At 51.6% G+C, this 22,024-nt stretch overlaps 1 long non-coding RNA gene and 1 gene segment (V, D, J or C); both read left to right on the forward strand.

Moving 5' to 3' along the window:
• The first annotated feature begins 2,150 nt into the window (after positions 1 to 2,150).
• Positions 2,151 to 3,362, forward strand: LOC120380552. Its single transcript, XR_005587799.1, has 3 exons — positions 2,151 to 2,169; positions 2,524 to 2,639; positions 3,344 to 3,362. It is a non-coding gene; the product is annotated as an uncharacterized LOC120380552 (long non-coding RNA).
• A 10,142-nt stretch (positions 3,363 to 13,504) lies between these two features.
• Positions 13,505 to 14,437, forward strand: LOC120381258. The segment is given in 2 exon segments: positions 13,505 to 13,582; positions 13,886 to 14,437. Coding segments are annotated over 2 exon segments (336 nt in total).
• The last annotated feature ends 7,587 nt before the right edge of the window (positions 14,438 to 22,024 follow it).

Genomic DNA, 22,024 nt, shown 5'->3' on the forward strand with positions numbered 1-22,024 from the left:
GTTTGATTTGTGGCTATTTACTTTGCATTTGACATATGAATTGTCAGCATTTTGTTGTAATGGACACATCGCTTTAACTTTTTGGATCTCGGGTGTTTTCTCTCATTCATTGTATAAATCATCCAAGTTCTGCGATGAGTGCGGGGCATGAGGAGGAGGAGGAGCACTGTGGGTACGTCTAGCCTCAGCTGATATCGGGGCCCCATTGTCCTGGGTGCTGCCCAGACACTGGTAGAGACAGACCCCGCTGCGATTAAACATTTGGGCTGGGATTTAGGAGCCCGAGGAAGGGCTCCATTCAAGCAGAGGTATTTATGGATGCATGTATCCATTTGTTTTGGCCTACTACTTCAGTTGACTGTCTGTTCTCCTCAAGCGGGTTCAGGGAAGCAGCAGGAAACAGCAAGCTCCCTGAGAAGCTGATGTTAATCAGTCCAGACTCCTGGGGGTGCTCCAGAGGTACATAAGAGGCTTCTCCTCCTCATTCTCCCTGCAGCTCCTGCTGCTTTCTGTTACTCCCTGTCACCTTTTCTCCTGCCTGCCTGTTATGTCTTTTGTGCCTTCCTTCCTCCAGCACAGCACTCCACCTTCTCTGTGTATCTGGAGCAGAGAGAATTCATATGCACCAGCAGTAGACACAATTTTCTACACTCTGGGTCCTAGTGATGCCCCCACCCCCAGTCTGGTACCTGAGGCAGCTGCCTCAGTTCACCTCATGGTAAGGCCAGCCCTGGATAGCAATATCTGGCTGTAGGTAAAAAACAAAACAAAAAAACCTACTCTTCTTTTCAGTATTTCTTCTAATACTGAATCCTTTAATGAGCCACTTGTAATTAGGGCTAGGATTTTCAAATGAGTTAAGCACCCAATTTCCTTTGAAAATTCCAGTGAAATTCAGCTCCCTTAGGCTCTTCTGAATATACCAGCCCTAATCACCAGCCAAGAAACATAACAAACACAGAGTATTCAAACAAGCCTGAAGTGTGTACGCCAGGAGGATATTGAATAATGACTGGACAAAGATAGTGAGAAAAAGTTTTTTTTCCTAAATGTGTTAAGCTATCGCTTTCCTCAAAGTTTCACAGCTCAGAAAAACACGGTGTATGAATAATCACAGGTTTCCAAAAAGTCTCCGCTGGAGAAACATCACACCTGAAAAATTCCACGCGCATTTGCCCCTCCTGAGGGATCTCTGATAGTTTTATTGGTTGGTGTGGTTATCTACTAGGGGGCGCACCAGAACTACCCATTATCTACCTTTGACTTTGTATTTTGTTAATTTCTCTGATAGTTTTAGCGTCACAGGGCAGGAAGGAAATAGAAGACCGGCTTACAGGAAAAGCAGGGCTCCTCTTTACCTCAAGCAGAATCATTAAAAATTGAAAAAACAAACAAACTAACACAAGCGGAAGAAATCTTCTCTTGCTTGCTATAGACACCAGTAATGACGAGGTTAATCTGAAGTTGCAGTGGGCTGTGTTTAGTTGTACAGCTCTATAGTCTACTTTTGTTATCAGGTGAGGTAAATTTTATTATTTTCATTATGAATGAATGAAAGTATGAAAGTCGAAATGTGTTTTTAAGGGCCACGCAGCTTCAGCTCTTAACATATTCAGGGTGAAAAGAAAATCCCTGAACTATGAAATTGAATATCGTGGTATTTAGGGAAGAAATATATTTTCCTTTTACAAAGAGACACGCCGTTTAATATTTTAAAAAATGCCATTTTGTATTAGGGCTGGGATTTACAGAGCTGCCTATCGGATTTGGACACTCAGATCCCATCGATTTTAAGACATCTGCATCTCTTGGGCAGCTTTGAAAATCTCCGCTTGAGCCTTTCTAAAAATGAATGAGAAAAAAATACAGAGATAGACAAATAATTATATATTGCAGAGCGGGGATAGATAGATAGATAGACCACATCTATTGGAAAACCCTTTGAGATTCTCAGTTGACAGCAGACACAGCTGTGCTAATTTTTTACAGTGAATTTGCATCTACTTTTTTTTTTTTTTGCAGGACTAAGTACCGAGAAGAACAGTGTCTCACAAAGACAAGGAGTGAATATGTCACACTGGGCTGTACTTTCTCGACTGAAGATGCAGGTTATGACAAACACTGGTACAAACAGAACAGCAGCGGGCAGACGAAGTACCTCTTCCGAAGGTCTGCTGGAACCGAGCACAACGGGGCTGGGAGCCAGTTCTCACTGGACTTTAGGAGAGCCGAGAAATACGTGGGTCTGAGAATGGCGGAGTTAGAACTGAGCAATTCGGAGATGTGTTTCTGTGCTATAGCTGAGAAGGCCTTTCCTTAGGTTACCGGGATGGTTGGGTTAATAGAGGGGCTTTAACAAAATCCAGTGCTCAGTTTTCTTTTGACTCTGAGACAAAACTCGCGCAGATAGAAATCAGTGTAAAGAGACACCACAAGCCACAAGCAGGGGTTTGAATCAAATGGTGCAGGGTGTGACTGAAACCGCACGGGCACTAACTGTGTGGAAATGTTACCCTTTTCCAGGAACCGTCCCCCCACCTCCTCCAAATACCCAGAATCTCATGAGCCCGATGTCAGTACCTGTCACACCGCAATTCCCATGAATAGCTCCGTCTGCTTTTGGGGCCAGACCCCAGCAGGTAGGAATCAGACCTCGCTCCAGTAGCGTAATCGGGACAAAGTATCAGCTGGTGCAAATCAAGGTTGCTCCATTGGATTCAAAGGGCCAGACCCCAACTGGCATAAATCAGCTATCTCGCCATTGGAGTCAATGGCCCAGATCCCCAGGTCGTGAGTCAACCGGCTTAATTTTGCTTCACTCTGGAGAAAGATCCCCGCACACAATGTTTCTCTGGGGTGTCAGCAGGGGGATCCTGACCAGATCTGTGGAAATGGGATCCATGTACAGTTCTTTTTTTGTTTTTGGTGTTAGCTTTTTTAAAAAGTAAAACCCTGCTCGACCTTGTGAGTCTTGCTGAGATCTTGTCTCTGAGGATGAGACAGAACTAAGTTGCTCCTACTGAGTTGCATCCGAAGAAGTGGGCTGTAGCCCACGAAAGCTTATGCTGAAATAAATTTGTTAGTCTCTAAGGGCCACAAGTGCTCCTGTTCTTTTTGAGTTGCTAAAGAGATCTGGAGGCCAGAAATGTGTCACATGACAGGAACAAGCCAAAGCCACACCAGGTAGGGTAAACGCTACCAGAGGGTATTAGCTGTTACATGGTGAGGGAAACAGCCTTCAACTGGGGTCTGAAGGAAAGGACTAAATGGTCTTGCCACAGATTTAATTTCTCTGATTTGATTTTGTGAGAGAAACTTCACCATAAGATTCTATTCTATCCAGGTTCCTGTATTCACCCATCATCGTGGTGGCTTGAGCCCCTGAAGATCCAGAAACAATATCTTTAGCCATGAACGCTCCAGAAATCCTGCTTTGGACAGCAACAGCATTTCTATCTTTGAGTAAGTGTCAAATGTCAGAATGTCAGAACTTCTGTTACCTAATGGGTTTGAACAGGGGGGAACTGGAAGCCAGGATTCCTGGGTTCTGTTCACAGCCCAGGGAGGAGAGCAGGGGTTCAGTGGGTTAAAAGAAGGGGTCTGAGCTTCTGGTTTCTAGTCCCACTTCTGGGAGAGGAGGAGAGTCTAGTGGCTGAGAGCAGTTAGACTGCGCATCAGGACTCCAGGGTCCTATACCGAGCTCTGAGTGGGGATCAAAGTCTCGTGGCTAGAGCATGGACTATTAAGACTCAGGACTCCTGAGTTCTATTCCCAACTTCACTGATCCCTTGCTAGAAGCAGGGCAAACCAGTCCTGTTTTCTGGGTCTGAGTTGGTCTCTTTGTACGAGATGCACATAAAGAACCTTTCCATTTCTGTGAGGCCGTGAGTCCTAAAGGGTCTCTGTTCTCCTCACATGAGACTGGCTGTAGATGTGCAATAGCTTTACATGCTTAATTAGGGTGAACTTTTTCTCTTTCCTTCCCTGCAGGTTCCAGCCAGGGACAAGGCAGTGTCACGCAAACACAAGGGCAGCTGGCAAAGTTGGGGGGTCAGACTGTCACCCTGGAGTGTACTTTCTCCACTGGATACCAGTATTATTACTTATTTTGGTACAGACAGCAACGATCAGGAGCAATGGATTTCCTCTTCCGAATAGATGAGAGTAATGAGGAAGAGAATGGAGCCGGGAGCCGGTTTTCTGCAGAATTCAGGAAATCCTCAAAATTCTTCAGTTTAACCATTAAAGAGCTAGAGCCGATGGACTCGACGATGTATTTCTGTGCTCTGTGGGAAGACACTGTGAGGCGTTTAATAGGGAGCCCTGTACAAAAACCAACCCCCTGGGCTTTCTCATCCTCATAAACGACTGCAGAGTAGTATCCCCAGGCCAAGACAGATGGTTAAACTAGAAGATGGGGCTGGTATAAACCACATGACCAACACCTATGAAGACTTATGAGCCACATTCACCATTGTGTTACCCCAGATTAACCTCACTTTACCCACTCTGGGTCTGCTCCTCAGCTGCGGTGAATCACTGTGGGCCAGATGGAGTCAATTGGGCCAGGTCCACCACAGGTGTCAATCAGCTGTACTTCCATTGGGGCTGGATTCCCCTCGCTGGAGTAAACCAGCGTGGGGCCAATGGGACAGATACACAAAGGCACAACACACGGAAGCATGCAGAGATATACACACGTACAAACACAAACATAGAGACAAACAGAAAGACACCAACACCCACAAAACCGACACACACAACACAGAGCTTTTAAGTCTTCCCACAATGTATTTAATTCAGTTCTCACCAAGTAGCAACAAGAAGGACAATAAAAAGGAAAATGGATAAAAAAAAACCGTCAAAAAGTCAGAAACCGACCTTCCAGGAAGTGCAGTGGAAGGAATTTGTCCCATGAGTTCTCACCTGCGCTTCAGCTGCAGAACCCAGTCCGTTTCCTGTGTCTGTTACACATTTCCCGAATCCCACCTCAAATTCCCAGCCTAGACCTGCCAGTGCACCTGGCTGCCCTTGAACGTGAGTGTCTCGTTGCAGGTGCGGTGCTGGGTGACTCGGTCTGGTCCAAGGAACACGAGGTGTCCAGATCACAAGGTGACACCGTGACCCTCAGCTGTTCTTATGAACCCAGCTACACTGCTGGTGTCTATCTCTACTGGTACCACCAGTACCCAAACCGAGCCCCGCAGTACATCCTCCTGAGAGGAACAAAAGGGAAAAGGAGCTGTCATACCGCAGGTTTCACCCAGGAGAGGTTTTATCAGGGCCACCCAGAGGATTCTGGGGGCCTGGGGTCTTTGGCCGAGTGGGGTCCTTCTGCTCTGGGACCTGCCGCCGAAGTGCCCCGAAGACCCGTGGCGAGGACCCCCTTGCCACCGAATTACCACCGAAGTGGGACCTGCCGCCCTGGTGCAGCCAGGTCTTCGGCGGTACTTGGGCAGTGGGGGGCCCCCGCCGCGGGTCTTCAGGGCACTTTGGCGGCGGGTCCCGGGACGGAAGGGCCCCCCCTGCCACCAAATTACCCACGGCTGCACTTTGGCGGTGGGTCCCGCTTCCGCGGTAATTCGGTGGTGGGGGGGGGGTCCTTCCTCCCCAGAGCGGAAGGATCCCCCGCCCGCGAAGACTGGGAGCATAAGAAGCTCCGAGGCCGGGCCCCGCAAGAGTTTTCTGGGGCCCCCGGAGTGAGTGAAGGACTCCGCTGCAGGGGCCCTGAAAAACTCTTCTGGGGGCCCCTGCTGGGCCCGTGGCCAATTGCCCCTCTCCCCCCCCCCCCGGCGGCCCTGGGTTTTCTTCCCAGGCTGATGACAGCTCCGCAGTTCTGAACATCGCCGCCTTGGAGCTGGCAGACACCGCGGTGTATTACTGTGCCCTGCGTCTGGCACAGTGACAGAGCCACATGGCAGAGCCCTACAAAAACCCTCCCAGCCCTGCTGCAGGGGATGGTACAGGCATTAAAACGGGCAGCAGCACCTTGAAACAGCCTGAGTACTGACAATGCTTAAAGATAAACTCCCCTAACAGTTACATTTTTCTGTAAAGAGCTAAGTTAAACACAATCTTTGGATAATATAATGGGCATGATCTTTAATTAGGAAACTTTTAATACTTATTTTCTTAGGGCTTGGCTACACTTGCAGATGTGCAGCGCTGGGAGTTACAGCTGTCTTTGTACAGCTGTGTAGGGAAAGCGCTGCAGTGTAGCCACACTGACAGCTACCAGTGCTGCAGTGTGGCCACATTTGCAGCATTTGCAGCGCTGTTGGGAGTGGTGCATTATGGGCAGCTATCCCACAGAGCACCTCGTCCCATTTTGGCGCCGCGGGTTGTGGGAAGGGGACGGAAGGGTGTGGGTCATTCCGCTTCCTGTCCCAACGACCCGTGTTGCATCGCTTCACATCCCAGCAGTCACTGTTTTTCCATCCACATTTGGCGCCATTGTGACTCTCCCAACGGTTTCTGTGCAGCACGATTTCTGTGGGAAATGGAGCCCGAGCTGCTGAGGAATATGCTGATGAGTCTCGCCAGCACATCACGTTTGGCAGTTGAGCTATTCCTTCAGCTCCAAAGTGACAGTGAGGAGTCCGACGATGATGATATCGAGTCGCCTGAGGCGTGTGATACTAAATTGCTTGTGGCATTCACGGAAATGCTCAGCACCGTGGAATGCCACTTTTGGGCTCGGGAAACAAGCACTGAGTGGTGGGATCACATCGTCATGGAAGTCTGGGATGATGAGCAGTGGCTGCAAAACTTTCGGATGAGAAAAGCCACTTTCATGGGACTGTGTGCTGAGCTCGCCCACACCCTGCGGCGCAAGGACACGAGATAGAGAGCTACCCTGCCAGTGGAGAAGCGGGTGGCTATTGCAATCTGGAAGCTGGCAACTCCAGACAGCTACCGATTGGTTGGGAACCAGTTTGGAGTGGGAAAGTCGACCGTTGGAATTGTGTTGATGCAAGTTTGCAGGGCCATTAATCGCATCCTGCTAAGAAGAACCGTGACTCTGGGGAACGTGCAGGACATTGTGGATGGCTTTGCACAAATGGGTTTCCCTAGCTGTGGAGGGGTGATAGATGGGACGCATATTCCTATTCTGGCACCCCCCACCTAGCATCCGAGTACGTTAATCGGAAGGGGTATTTCTCTATGGTTCTCCAGGCGCTTGTGGATCACCATGGGCGTTTCATTGACATTTACACAGGCTGGCCTGGAAAGGTGCATGATGCACGCATCTTTCGGAACAGTGGCCTGTTCAGGAAGATGCAGGCTGGGACTTATTTCCCAGAGCGGAAGATCACAGTAGGGGACGTCAAAATGCCCATTGTGATCCTTGGAGACCCCGCTTACCCGTTAATGCCTTGGCTCATGAAACCGTATACAGGGAAGCTTGACAGGAGCAAGGACTGGTTCAACTACAGGCTGAGCTGGTGCCGAATGACTGTGGAGTGTGCTTTTGGCCATTTAAAAGGGCGCTGGTGATCTCTGTATGGGAAGCTGGACTTGGGGGAAAGCAGCGTCCCTGCGGGTATATCCGCGTGCTGTACCCTCCATAATATTTGTGAAGGGAAGGGTGAAAGATTCAGTCAGGCATGGACCGCCGAGGTTCAACGCCTGGAGGCTGAATTTGCACAGCCAGAGAGCAGGGCTACTAGAGAGGCCCAGCACAGGGCTGCAAGAATTAGGGATGCCTTGAGGGAGGAATTTGAGGCTGAAAGCCAACAGTAATGTTTGTTGCCTTGCACGGGAGTGAAGTGCAGTGTTTACAATGTTAGTAGGAATCTGTTTTTCCTAAAATGATTTGAAGTGTCTGTTTCTTTCCTGGGCTATGGTATCTTTCAATTTCTGCAATAATAAAGACTGTTTTCAAAGCCAAGAATTCATTTATTGAAAAGAAAATAACTTCCTTGACAGACACACAACATTTTGGGAACCTAAAAGGGCAGGGGGGTTGGGGGGTGGACTGAACAGTCACAGGTTTGAATATGTCCTGCCTGGAGTGCTGTGCAATGACTGCTGCACTTCAGGATGAAAATACTGCATGGTGATGGGGGTTGAGTGCAGAGGGTAAGGGTCATAGTTCTCAGGGCTGGTTGGTGAACATACAGGTGTTGGGGGCAGCTGGTGGTGGTAAGAATCTGGATGCTGGGGAAGGGGGTTTGGAGCTGACATTGGGGCACAAGGGTAAGAGCTTTGTGACGGGGTGGGGGGGAGGGCCCGGCACAGTAGTGCTGTGCCTGCATGGCTACGAGCGCCTGGATAGAGTCCGCTTGGTGCTTCAGGAGGCTTATCAGCTGCTTTGTGCTTTTCTTCTTAGCCGCTGCGTTTCTCTGGCGGATCCTGCTTTCCCTTTCCCTCCAGTCCTGCACTTTTTTCCTCCAGTCCTGCACTTTTTTACTCTCTCTGGCAGACTGATCCATAACTGCTTTCAGCATGTCTTCTTTGCTTTTTCGCGGCTTCTTCCTGAGGTTGTGTAGCCTCTGAGCAGTCGATGATACAGGCAGTCCAGCAGTCAAGGACACTTTTCGAAAGGCAAAAATGGCAACAGTTAACAGAGGCAGCATTGTTTATAATCTCATCCAGACAGTTATTCCCACACACTGAAGGAGTTTACAGTCTTCAGTTTAGCATACTTTTCCCATACCAAACAGAGCGCACATAACCCACTGAAGCCATAAAATGGTGAGTAAGGGGGACTGATTGCTTCAGGGCTGTACTGGGGTTTCTATGCATTGGGGACAGCAAACAGCTACAGGGGGCATCTGCACTGAACACTCTCCCAACATTTTCCACAGGAGTTACTCCTGGAAGATATCTCGCAGCTGCGGGTCACCTGGGAAGAGCGGGAAGCTCTTCTACAGCAATGCGGATTCTGCCCTGGCCCCTATGCAGCTTGCCTGTGTGCAGCAATGGTCCCCCCACCCCTTGCAGCACAGTGGCGCGGGTGCGTTAGCCTGACTGGGGCAAGGACCACGGTGGCTCTCTCAATAAACTTGCGCAAGCGCATTGCCCACGCTCTGACTGAAACTTTTGAAGAGATTACTGAGGCCGGTTACCGTGACATGATAGACCACATCAATGGGCTATTCCACATCTAGGCATGCATGCATGCAGCCCTAACCCCCCCTCCTCTCCCGAAACATTTCCATCCTGAAAATAAAAAGCTGCTTACTGGGAACCTGCTCCTCTGTTTGTCCTCCTCCAAGTACCGGCTGCTGCAACTGGCTACCTTCCTCCTGGCTTGAGAAGAGCTCCTGGCTGCATGCCTCCTGGGACTCCGGAGTGTCTCCCCCAACCCCAGTACCCTCACTCTTGGTTTCCTCCCCCCCCTCCCCCGCTCCGAAGTGTCCATCGTGGTCGTCGGATTGGCAGTGGGGTCACCCCCAAGTATCGCGTCCAGCTCCTTGTAAAAATGGCAGGTCGTGGGGGCAGCGCCGGAGCAGCAGTTTCCCTCGTGGGCTTTGCAATAGGCACTCCACAGCTCCTTCACTTTAACCCTGCACTGCACCGTGTCCCGGTCATGGCCCCTTTCCAGCATGGCCTTTGATACCTGGCCAAAGGTATTGTAATTCCTACGGCTGGAGCGCAGCTGGGACTGCACAGGTTCCTCCCCTCAAACACTGATGAGGTCCAGCAACTCGCCATTGCTCCATGCTGGGGATCGTTTGGTGCGTGGAGGCATGGTCACCTGGAAAGATTCACTGATTGCACTCCACACCTGGCTGAGCAAACAGGAAGGGGATTTTTAAAATTCCTGGGGCATTTAAAGGGCGGGTCACCTGAGCCCAGGGCAGTAGAGTTTGAACTGATGAGCAGAGTGGCTGAACAGGCATTCTGGGATAACTCCAATTACCTCTGGAGGCCAATTACAGCGCTTTTGGTGGCCACACTGGCGGAGCAGCGCTGCATCACCAGCGCTGCAATAGTTATACCTGAGGCAGAGCAGGAGTACAGCCAGCGCTGCAGCCAGGGAGATGCAGCACTGTATGTGCCTTGCAAGTGTGGACAGTGTGTAAGTTGCAGCACTGTAAACCCACCACCAGCGCTGCAACTCTCCAGTGTAGCCAAGCCCTTAGCTGATGAGATGACCTGTATCGGTGTAGAGTGGGGGGGGGGAATAATTTGTAGTAATATACATGTTAAAGGTGAGTATAAATGTAGATGAAGTGACCTATTGTTGAAAATACAAATTGAGATAAAATGTGAATGAAAAATTTCCTTTTACACGTGGACAATATACTGTCAAATTGCTCATTTATGGTGAAATGGGGTAAAATACGCGAGTTTAAATACGAGGAAATAGAAATACCCGGTTTTGAGTGGTGGGGTAAAGCTGCAGTTACCAACTCTCCCAGAGTCAAATCAATGCTCCTGTTGTAGAGACATTTGCATTTTGGGTAGATTTGTTTGGAAACTATTTAATTGCAAGACACTTTCCCCAAGACCTCTCAGAGTTGGTTAGACAACTCCCACCTTTTCATGCCCCCTGTATGTGTATCTATATCTCCTCACTATATGTTCCATTCCATGCAGGGGCGGCTCTAGACACCAGCGCGCCAAGCAGGCGCTTGGGGCGGCCGTTTCCGGGGGGGGCCGCATTTGGCTCCGGTGGAGCTCCCGCCGGCATGCCTGCGGCAGGTCCGCTCGTCCCGGGCTCCGGTGGACCTGCCGCAGGAGCTCAACCGGAGCCGCGGGAAGAGGGGACCCGCCGCGGGACCGGGGAAGGGCGGCGCAGCGCTCCGCGCTGCTTGGGGCAGCCCGATTTCTAGAGCCGCCCCTGATTCCATGCATCCGAAGTGAACCGTGAGCTCTAAAATCCTGTGGTACGTGGTAAAGTCATGACAAAGCACCGCCATCTGCTGGTTGGAAATATAAACACAGGTTGTCATTGGAAACCCTTCCACGCTCTGTGTCTTCGGTTTCACTCAGGCTGCCGGCAAAGGCAGCAGAGGAAAGACGAAAATGATTTTAAACAATTCTTTCAGGAGTTGTGGCTGGGCATTTCAAAGGAGGTTAATGGAGTTGGGCGCCTCATCCCATTAAATGTGTTGTGATAATCCCAGACGTTATTGCCGGCAAACATATTCATGCCCCATCCCACTGAAACCTGGGTGCGTCAAAAAATCTCAACAGTCCCTCCATGAGTTAGAAAACATCCTCCCTATTTTACAGCTAGGGAAACTGAGGCATAGAGGAGGAGGATTACACATCGTCACACACACACAGTCTGTGGCAGAGCTGGTCTCTGAATCCCAGAGCAGACCCTTGTCCACAAGCCCATCCCTCTCCCGTTAAGAACACCAATATCTCAGCTGCAGGCTGACCTGAACCCACTGTGCTTCCTGGATCTGCGGAGAGTTCCCCTCCCCAAAACTCCTCCCTCTTCCTCTCCGTCGGTTTCTAATGAATTTTCCACAGTTGTTGCTGCCCTTAGAGAGGTGACATTTATGTTCCTCTGAGGCAGCGGCAGTAGCTGGGAGTTTGAAACTTGGTCGGTATAGATAGAAGATACTATGGAGACGCGTTTTATTCCCATAATTTGGATAGTTCTCCTAGGAAACTGGGCTGGGATTTCAAAGAGGTCTCAGGAAACTAAACACTCAATTCCCATTGAACTGTAAACCTAACCCCACACTTAACCCTTACCCAAGACTGTAACCAAAATGTGAATGCTACAACCTGACAGTTCACCCTCACCATAACCCTAAACCCTACCCCTGACCTAGGGGGTGTAGAAGTACAGCCCCTCCCCCCCAGCCCAGTCTCTTCCCTAGAGAACCTACAGTCTAAGGGTGACTGCCCGTCTCTGCCACTGAGCTGCTATATGAACTTGGGCAAGTCCTTTCTACTCTCTGTGCATGTTTCCCTCCCATCCCCTTGTCTGCCTTTCCCTGCTGCACAGGCAATGTCTTAGGGGCAGGGAGCCTCTGTGGCGATCTGTTTTTAAAGCACCTGTCACTCTGCCTAGGGAGGCCCTTAGGCGCTTGCTGGAGTAATCACAGTGTGACACCAGCCTGTTCTGGAGATGGGACACCAGGGCCAATGGATCGGCCAAGCAGGGCTGGTGCAAGGATGTTTCGTGCCCTAGGCAAAACTTCCACCTTGCGCCCCCCCTTCCCGCACCCCTCTTGAGGTGCCCCCCCACGGCAGCTCCCCACCCTCCACCCTGAGGCACCTCCCACCCCAGCTCACCTCTGTTCCATGCACAATCACGAGCACCCGTCGCTGCTTAACTTCTCCAGCCTCCCAGGCTTGAGGAGCCAATCAGCTTAGGTGCCAGCAAGCCTGGGAGGTGGGAGAAATGAGGCAGCCAGGGCATGCTTGGGGAGGAGGCGGGTAGGGGTGAGATAGGGCAGGGAGTTCCCCAGCGTGCTGCCTCCCCGCCCCTTACTTGCTGCAGGCAGCCCTCCCAGAGCTCTCCTGCCCCATCTCCCTTCCTCTAAATGCCAGCGGTGACTGGGGTGGCCGCCCCATCGCTGCCAAAGAAAATGGCACCCCCCAAATCCTAGTGCCATAGGCAACTGCCTAGGTCGCCTAAATGGTTGCACTGGCCCTGCGACCAAGCCATTCTCGGCTGGGATCAGGGCCGGCTCCAGACCCCAGCGCGCCAAGCACACGCTTGGGGTAGCATTTTGCCGGCAGGGTGGCAGGCGGCTCCGGCGGACCTTCCGCAGTCATGCCTGCGAATGCTCCACCAGAGCCGCGGGACCAGCGGAACCTCCACAGGCACGTCTGCAAGAGGTCCCCCGGAGCCGCGGGACCAGCGACCACCAGAGCGCACCCCACGGCGCGCCGCCCTGCTTGGGACGGCGGGATTCCTAGAGCCGCCCCTGGTTGGGATACACCTGAGGGTAAAACCAGGCCTCGCCCCATATTCCTCACCCGCTGCTGTGCCCTAGCGGCCATTCCACTCCAACCACCTTCAGCTGCATCAATCCACGATTCATTGAAATCCTGTTTTCATTCGCTTCCCCTCATCTTTTTATTTTTTTAAATCCCTGATACAATTTTCTGTGCCTGCTAGTGAGACAGGCTGGCGCATGGCCGTGTTACCCACTTCGGCCAGTGGCTTATAACCATCCTTTTTTTGCTTCCTTGATGTCGGTGTGCGCCCGCTACATAAATATTGCTTAACCCAGGAGAGCACAACAGAGAGGGAAACCCATGAATTATAGGGACAGAGCCTTAATTGGTAGAAACCGGACCAGCTGCCCCGGATTTAAATGCGGCTCCACTGATTTACATCAGCTATGGATCTGCCCATGGTCTCCAGTGGAACTGTGGCCAGTTTGCTCCGGCTGGGAAACCGGCCCAATGACTCTGATGGAACCCAATTAATCTGCACCAGTGGAGGACCAGGCCCAGTGCTCTCAGAAGGAAAACCCTTTCCCTCCCCCACCCACTTGAACAGGGTAAATGTACCAAGTTCCTTCCAGCCTGAAGGCCACCCCTAGAGGCTGAGCGGTGTCACAGCTTCACCTCATCCAGGTTCAGCTGCAGCCACTTCATTCTGCGGCTGAGTCCCTGACAATGAGCCTGGCCGCTTTGCTGCTGGTGCTGGCTCCAGGTATTCGAGGCTCTGCTCTGAGCAGGGCGCCACGGGTTGGGATTTCCAGGCTGTTGGGGAATGGCTTTTCTGAAAGAAAGGCGCTCCGATACCACGGGGATGGGCGCCCGTGGGTAGACAGATGGACAGTGCAGAGGGGAGGATGGGCAGAGGGAAGGGTGGATGGATGGACAGGCAGACAGTACAGAGGGAAAGGTGGATTTTCGTTCGCTTGTTTTCTCCTTTGTCTGCACAGAGGTGCATGTATTTTCCTGTCACTGCTGAGCAAGAAAACCTGGACTAAAACCAGCCTCCTCCCTCCAGGCGCGTTGGCCCAATACACGGTGACCCAGGAGCCGTCCCAGGTCGCTGCCAAGGAAGGAGAATCCATCCAGCTCAACTGCTCCTACACGGGCACCGAGTACAGCGTGCATTGGTACCGCCAGCCCCAGGGGGGCCAGCCGCGGTTCCTGGCGCTCCTGTCCTCTAGCCGCAGAGACACCCGAGAGAATTTCACCATGAGCCTGGACACCAAAACCAAAAGCAGCTTCTTGTACCTGAACAGCAGCCGCCTGGAAGACTCTGCTGTGTATCTGTGCGCGCTGGAGCACAGTGCCAGGTGAGCACAGGCAGCCCGTCACAAAACCCTGGGTGGGGGCAGGGCACACGGACCCGAGAGAGGAGACAAGCAGAAGTTAGAATAGAACAGCGGATATGAGCACAGAGAGAAGAAAGGAAAGTAGACCAGAGTCGGCGAGAGGCAATAAGAATAGAATGGAACAGAAGAGAACACACGGGAACGGACCGGAACAGGAGCGATGTGAACAGAATAAAGGGGAGAGAAGAGAAGAGGGGTCAGTAATTTAAGGAAGAAACTTGAAGAATCAGCTGGAAAATTATAGACCTTTTCACCTTTTCGCCTTCCCCAATTGCCTGGATCTGGTGGTTTTATATAAAAAAATAGCTTTCTTGCCCCACAACACTAGCAGATGGGGAAGCATTCTCTGGGGAGACAATACGGTAACTCAGTAATTCCCATGTGATTTTCCCTGTTGTTGAGGTCACTGTCAGACTGGTAACATGCACACAGACATTCTCACATACAGCCACACACAGGACACACTCACACAAGCATTCTCTCATACAACCTCTCTCTCATACACATACACACACAGACACTTGCACAGACATACATAGTTACATAAGAATTCTCACATACAACCACACACACACACACTCTCTCTCACCTAGACTCACACACACAAATATACGGATTCTAACACACAGCCAGAAACCTACACACTGAAATCACACACACACAGGCACACTCTCTGACATACCTAGCCCTTCATACACACTCAGAAATATAGATCTTTATGCCTACACACCATGACACACATACATTTAAACTTAGGGACAGCTCCATGCACACTTTTAGATGATAATATGCTCGATTGGACCAGCTTCTGTTGAGGAGACAAGCCTGGCCCCCAGAATGTATCTGTCATAAATAGTTAGTTAAGGGTTAAGTTTCCACCTGTAAAGGGTTAACACGTGGTACCTGGTGAACACCTGACCTGAGGACCAATCAGGGAAGAGAATTTAAAATTCCTAGGAGGGAACTTTTTCTCTCTGTTCCTGTGTGTGTGTTGTTCTTAGCCGTTTGGAGTTACAAGGGTCCAGATGTTTAATCAAGTCTTCTACAAGTTTCCATCTTTCTGAACTAATTTCTTCTAGTCAAGATAGTGAGTATTAGAAAGGTACTTTGTGTCCTCATGTAATAATCCTATGTTTGCAATTCTGTGTGTTTGTTATTGATTATTCTTAATTCTGCCTGTATTGTTTGTATTGAGAAGGAGAGAAGATTCTCTCCAGAAATTAGTAAGGTTATACCCTATGAATGTCCAGCTTGGATTCACAGAGATTGTGTATCTTCTTGTTTTTCTTTTAATAAATTCTTTCTATAAAGATTTGATTAAATCCCTTCTACTGTGGATACAGGGGGAGGGAGCTAAGAGACTCTCTCTCAGTGGTAAGACAGGCTTATCTCTGGGCAGAGAAGGGAGGGGGGAGAAGGGGAGGTGTCTCCCTCTGTGAGTTGATTTGTGTTTTCCCCAGGGAACGTCTTTGGAAAGAGGAGGGGGAAAACAGGGGTGTCCCGGCCCACGTAATCGACCGGGTGGTGGCAGTAAAAAGGAGACCTACCCTAGGATTTTAGGGTGGGGGGATACATGCTGGTCCTCAACTTGAAACCCCCCAGTTTCAAGTGAGGGTAATATCCCACACCCAGAGCATTTCCTGTGTCAGACTTAGATCTCTCGGCAAAGGGACTCAGTCCTGCCTTTCATTGCACGGTCTGACAGACCCCACAGCACCCATGGACTTGCTTCTGCTCACTGCACTGCTGCGAGGTATCCCACCCTTTAGTTATCTGTGCTTTTCTGTTCTCTCTCACACACTGACACAACGTCCCTCTCACCCTCATGCAGGATTTAAGAGCTTGGCGTCCCTTGGTATTTTACAAGCAAAGAGCTGAGTTTACGCCAATCCCATCTCTTCGTGTCAGCTCTACTGAGCACAACAAACACGTGCAGTTTGTAAAACTCCATCTGTTTCCTGGTGGCTCATCTCTATCCCTCCACTGTAAGGGGACTTCCAGCCAAACGCCCGCCCCTCCCTGGGCGTGACCTCCGCTGGCCTCCCTCACCCTGTTTTCCCCACACCAGGTCCCAGGCGGTTCCCCGCAGCTCATGATATTAAGGATCACGGGTGGCTGGGAACAGGGAGATTCCTTCACCAGGTCCTTGGAAACCACCCACTGGTGCAGCTCACTCAGCTTCCCCAGCAGCCAGCCTGGGCCCTCAGCCGTGTACTTGCACTAGTACAAAACCCACTGCAGCCTGTCAGGGAGGTGGGTGTGCGCGTGCGTGCAAAGACTTGTAGAGCCCTCGGGCCTGTGTGCGAAACGATTTTACTCTCAGCGCTCACATGCCACGGAGATGAGTGTCAGCACAACAGATAGTGCAGCAAGAGGGAGGGACGGACAAAGCAGCGGGCAGGGTGGCTAAATGGTTGTATAGACAGATGTGCAGCAGGCAATCGAGCTACATGTCTACATGCAGCCAGTGAAGTGGGTATTCACCCATGAAAACTCATGCTCCAATACGTCTGTTAGTCTATAAGGTGCCACAGGACTCTTTGTTGCTTTTTTCAGATCCATCTAGACATGGGAAATCTACTGAAGACCATAAGAACGTCCATACTAGCCCAGTGTCCTGTCTCCCAACAGTGGCCAGAGCCAGGTGCCCCAGAGGGATTGAACAGAACAGGGGATCATCCAGTGATCCATCCTCTGTCATCCATTTCATTACCGCACTTTCACTGGGGTTACATTTCAGGGGAGGGAAAAGGCTCATCCTCTTCAGCAGTTTGTGGCACCAATATAATATAGGCAACGCGGCTGCCTCTGTCTGTAGTCCTGGGGGCCATTCAGGCCCAGCAGGGATGCACATTTCAAAGAGGCATAAAAGAGCTGAGCACCCAACTCCCCTAGTCCCCTTTGGGATCTCTGCCGAAGAGAGCGGGGGAGCCTGCGGCTGAGAATGGACACGTCCGATGGGCACAAGGAGTGAGATGTGAACAGGATGGCTCCTGTGCCCATGTCCCTCCGAATTTAGAGCAAAGTGTTTCTATTATCAAGGGGCAAATTTGAGGAGGGGGAGGGGCAGGTAACCTTCAGATTGTGAGCCAGATTCCAGCCCAATTTAAGCCAGGCCGACAGCCAGAGCTCATCCAAGGTCCGTGCCCTCTCCCAATTCCACCCATCACTCAAGCTGCCCCCACAGCCCCGCTCTTCCCCACAACCCATCTGTGTCTGGAAGCCAGGCTCCGCCCACCCAGAGCACCCACTTGCTCAGAGCAGATCTATGAAGTGACCCCCTGGGACTCATTTCCCGGCTGTGTTAGGCTACCCGGAGCTGCCGCCAGTGGGTCCCAAAGAGGCTCCTGGTTCAGGAGGCGGAGCTGGTAAATTTGCCCCGGAGGGAGAAGTAAATCTACCTGCGAGGGGGCTGAACCTTTTGTACTGAACGGGGAACACCCGGCGATACAGCTTCTTTGCTGAGGGACAATGGGGAGACCCTGGCAGCTGTTCCCACGCCTGCTGCTACTGCTGGTGAACATTCCCTGTAAGTCTGGGGGAAGGAAACGCCACAGAAGACACTGAACGTGATGGTGGATATAAGAGACAAGGACTAATTCCCTGACTCTCCCTTTGCTTTGCTAGTCAGGCACCGTTCTCTGTATTGGGTGGGGATACAGGACTCCTGGGTTCAATTCCCAGCTCTGGCCTGCTGGAATTCCTTCCCTTTTGTGTGCCTCAGTTTCCCCTATCACCCTTTGCTTGGCTACTTAATCTGTAAACTCTTTGGGGTAAGGGTTGTCTCTTATTATTGTGCCCTTGGGAATTTCGCAGCCAGCAATAATCTAGGGCTAACCCCCTAACCCCAACCCCTAACCCCAGATTATGGCTATCTAGGAATACAGCAATATAGGAAAATAGCAGTGGTGGACCAGATGCGAAGCCCCTGGAAATGAAGAGAAACTCCCCTGGGCTTCGCATCCGGCCAGTGTGTGAACTGGGCAGAGGTGCCCTGTCATCTATGGGGCGTGTCTTTTCTCTTCTGCCCACAGGGGGGAGCTGCCAGGCCGAGGTGCACCAGAACCTGTCCGAGGTCACTCGGGAAGGGCAGAACGGCAGCATCTCTTGCCAATACACGATGAGTAATTTTGGGAGTGTGCAGTGGTTCAGGCAGCTGCCCGGAGGCCAGCCTGTCTCCCTGCTGATTCTGGTGTCCGATGGGAAACAAACCAAGGAGCCCAACCTCACCGCGGAGCTCGACAAGGGGAAGCGGCTGAGTTCCCTGCACATCAGAGAATCACAGCTGGGAGACGCAGCCACCTACTTCTGCGCCGTGGCGACACAGTGACACAGGAGCACTGGCAGCCTGTGCAAACACTCCCCAGCTAGAGGGTAACTGTCAGGCTGGCTGGCGGCACAACACCACCACCTACTTCTTACACAGTGCATCTCTGAGCGTGCTTCGCCTTCCTGAACACGGTCAGACGCCAGCACCCAGGGGCGGCTCAAGGCATTTTGTTGCCCCAAGCACGTTAGGCAGGCTGCCTTCTGCGGCTTGCCTGCGGCGGGTCCGCTGGTCCCGTGGCTTAGGCGGGCGTGCCTGCGGGAGGTCTGCCGAAGCCGCGGGACCAGCGGACCCTCCGCAGGCAAGCCGCCAAAGGCAGCCTGCAAGGGCGCCGGCAGAGCACCCCCCCGCGGCTTGCCACCCCAAGCACGCACTTAGCATGCTGGGGCCTGGAGCCGCCCCCTGGTAGGGGGAGAGGGAACTGCTGCAGCTGGGTTCCTGGAGATGAAAACCTCTAACTGATTTCTGGGAATCTGCACCACAGTTGTGCTCAGAAATTCACCCCAAAGGGGAGAGCTGGAAGGAGACAAAGCAGAATGTGATGCAAGGACTGGGAGAAGATTTAGTATATGGAACTATATCTATCTCATAGAACTGGAAGGGACCCTGAAAGGTCAAGTCCAGCCCCCTGCCTTCACTAGCAGGACCAAGTACCGATTTTGCCCAGGGCCAGTTCTAGTTTTTTTGCCACCCCAAGAAAAAATGTTTTGGCTGCCCCCCACTTGAGCCCTGGGCTCCCCCACCCACATGCCCTGCCAGATCTGGGCTCTCCCCCCACCCACACCCCCTGCTGCCCCAGCCCTACCCCCCCACCAGTGCTGGCTCTGCCCACTCCCCCCTCTCCTCCAGCTGGTCAGGTCTGGCAGGGTCGGGGTAAGCAATGGGGCTCCTGGGCTGTGCCTCAGCCCAGGGTCCCTCCAGCCAGGGCTCCCGCCTCCAGGACCGGCTGGGACCTGGGAGGGCAGAGCTGGGGGACTGCCCTGGCAGGGGGCTGAGGAGCCGGGGCAGGGTAGCCCCAGGGGGAGCGGAGGCCCAGAGAACAGGATGCGGGCCCCACACGGCAGCGCCCAGACCTCTATGGCCTCGCTGCTGCTGCTGCTTCTGGCCACCCTGCCCCAGTCCCTGGGCAGCTCGGGCTGCTTTGCTCAGCCCCGGCTGTGGCGATGGGAGGCGGATGCCCTGTGGCATCTGCAGGTGGCTCCCTGTGCCACGTGGGGTGTCCCCCAGCCGGAGTGTCCCCCGCTTGGAGCCTGCCTGGCCCAGCCACAAGGTGCGGGTGCTGCTCCCCCGCGGCATGAACCGCACTGGCCTGAGGGTGCCCTCGTGCACCATGTGCTGCTGCTGCCAGGGCCGGATCTAGGCTTTTGCCACCCAAAGCAAAAAAAAAAAAAAAAAAAAGATGGCCAGAATGCCACCTGTGAAAATATGCTGAGATCCAATGGCTGGAAACTGAAGCAGGACAAGCTCAGGCTAGAAAGAAGGTGAAAATTTTCAAGAGTGTTTCAGTTACTCATTGGACCAACTTATCTAACGAGGTGGTGGGTTCTTCATCGCTTGGATGGTTCAAAGCCAGACTGGATTTCTCTTTCTGAAGGACATACTATAGCTCAGGCGTAGGGAGCACTGGCTGAAATTCTCTGGCCTGTGTGATACAGGAGAGCAGATCACATGATCATAATGGTCCTTTCTGGCCTTACAAATCCATGAACCTGCTGAATAAATCCCTGGTTGTGAAGGCTGGAATTGTCACAGGCTCCTCCTGGTATTAGGCACCCACAGTCTATTGAAATTCAAGGGAGATTTAAGTGCCTATCTCCCAATGGCTCCTTTGAAAATCACAGCTGAAAATGTTCAGTTGATCAGCAAAAAGGCCTTTGCACCATTCAAGTCTTACTTCAGCCCTCAGTGCATGGACTTAATCAGACAGAATCGGGGCAAACACTACTGTACCCTAAGAAGAGTTAGGCATAACTGAAAAAATAGCGCCCAGAGTCATATTGATACTGGAATTTTCAAAGGATGATCAAATCCCAATTAAATTAAAAGAGATTTGGGCACCTAACTCTCTTTATTTGTTTTGGAAATCCCATCCTGAATGCCCAAACCCCATTAACTTTAGGTATTATTTAACCTGCCTACCCTTAGGCAGTCTTCACTGTTATAGCCTGCATTTTCAAATCACAGGGAAATATCAAATGGATTGAAAGTAGAAGGGTCCCCATAACCCAAAATCAAAAGTGAAATAATAGAACTGTTTCAAGACCCAGTGTGTTTATTTGTACGTGAAATTTAATAAAAGTGTGACCTGTTGTCACGGAGTGTGGGGGGAGACTAGGCCCAGCACCCCTGGATTCCTGCGATTCACCATGACTCTCAGCCAGCCAGTAAAACAGAGGGTTTATTTAGATGACAGGAACACAGTCCAAAACAGAGCTTGTAGGTACAGACAACAGGACCCCCTCAGTCAAGTCCATCTGGGGGCCCCAGGGAGGCCACAGCCCCGTTGGGAAGCCCAAGCCCCATTGGGGTGCCCCTCTCCATTTCCCAGACAGCTCAAAACTGAAACTCCCTCCAGCCTCTCACTCAGCCTCCCCCTGGCTCCTCCCCCAGCCTTTGTCCTTTTACCAGTTTCCCAGGAAGAGATGTTACCTGGCCTCCAACCCCCCACCTTGGTTCTCAGGTTACATGCTCAGGTATGTGCCCTTCCCCAATGCAGGCCATCCCACACTCCCCTGCAACCTTCCCAGGTTAATACTCCCCACTCAGCATCCACAGAACACATCAAGAATATTCTCACTTCATCACACCTGTCCTTGTCTGGAAGGAAATAACAGGTTCATAATGAAGTGCTGCCACCTAATGGCCATTTCATCTAGCGTTCACATCTACAGAAAATTTGTATAAAATTGTTATGAAGTTTTCCACCACTGTTCTACTAGACTGATGTCAAATATCAGCATAAATCCTCATGTCATCCTGGACATTGATCCAGTATATTCTGGAAACAACCACACACCACTGGCCTGCACAAAATTCACTCATACAATCAAACTTACACACATCAAATTTACTCCCATTCTCTTGGATGAGGCTGCTGGAGGAGTCCCTATGGACAGGGTTGCAGAGCGGCAAGAAAGCAGTTCAGCTTGGTGCCTAGCAAGCAGGGGCAAATATGGTACCTCAACCTGGGTTATGTGTCATGTGATGAGCCTGAGGCACAAACACTTTAGGCCTTGGCTACACTGGCGCTTTACAACGCTGCAAGTTTCTCGCTCAGGGGTGTGAAAAAACACCCGCCTGAGCGCAACAAGTTACAGCGCTGTAAAGCGCCAATGTAAACAGTGCCCCAGCGCTGGGAGCGTGGCTCCCAGTGCTTTAAGCTAATCCCCACGGGGAGGTGGAGAACCTGCAGCGCTGGAAGAGCTCTCTCCCAGCCTGGCGCCGCGACCACACTCGCACTTCAAAGCGCTTCCGCGGC

The sequence above is a fragment of the Mauremys reevesii genome, linkage group 13 (genome assembly GCF_016161935.1).
Source record: "Mauremys reevesii isolate NIE-2019 linkage group 13, ASM1616193v1, whole genome shotgun sequence".
NCBI classification, from domain to species: domain Eukaryota; kingdom Metazoa; phylum Chordata; order Testudines; family Geoemydidae; genus Mauremys; species Mauremys reevesii.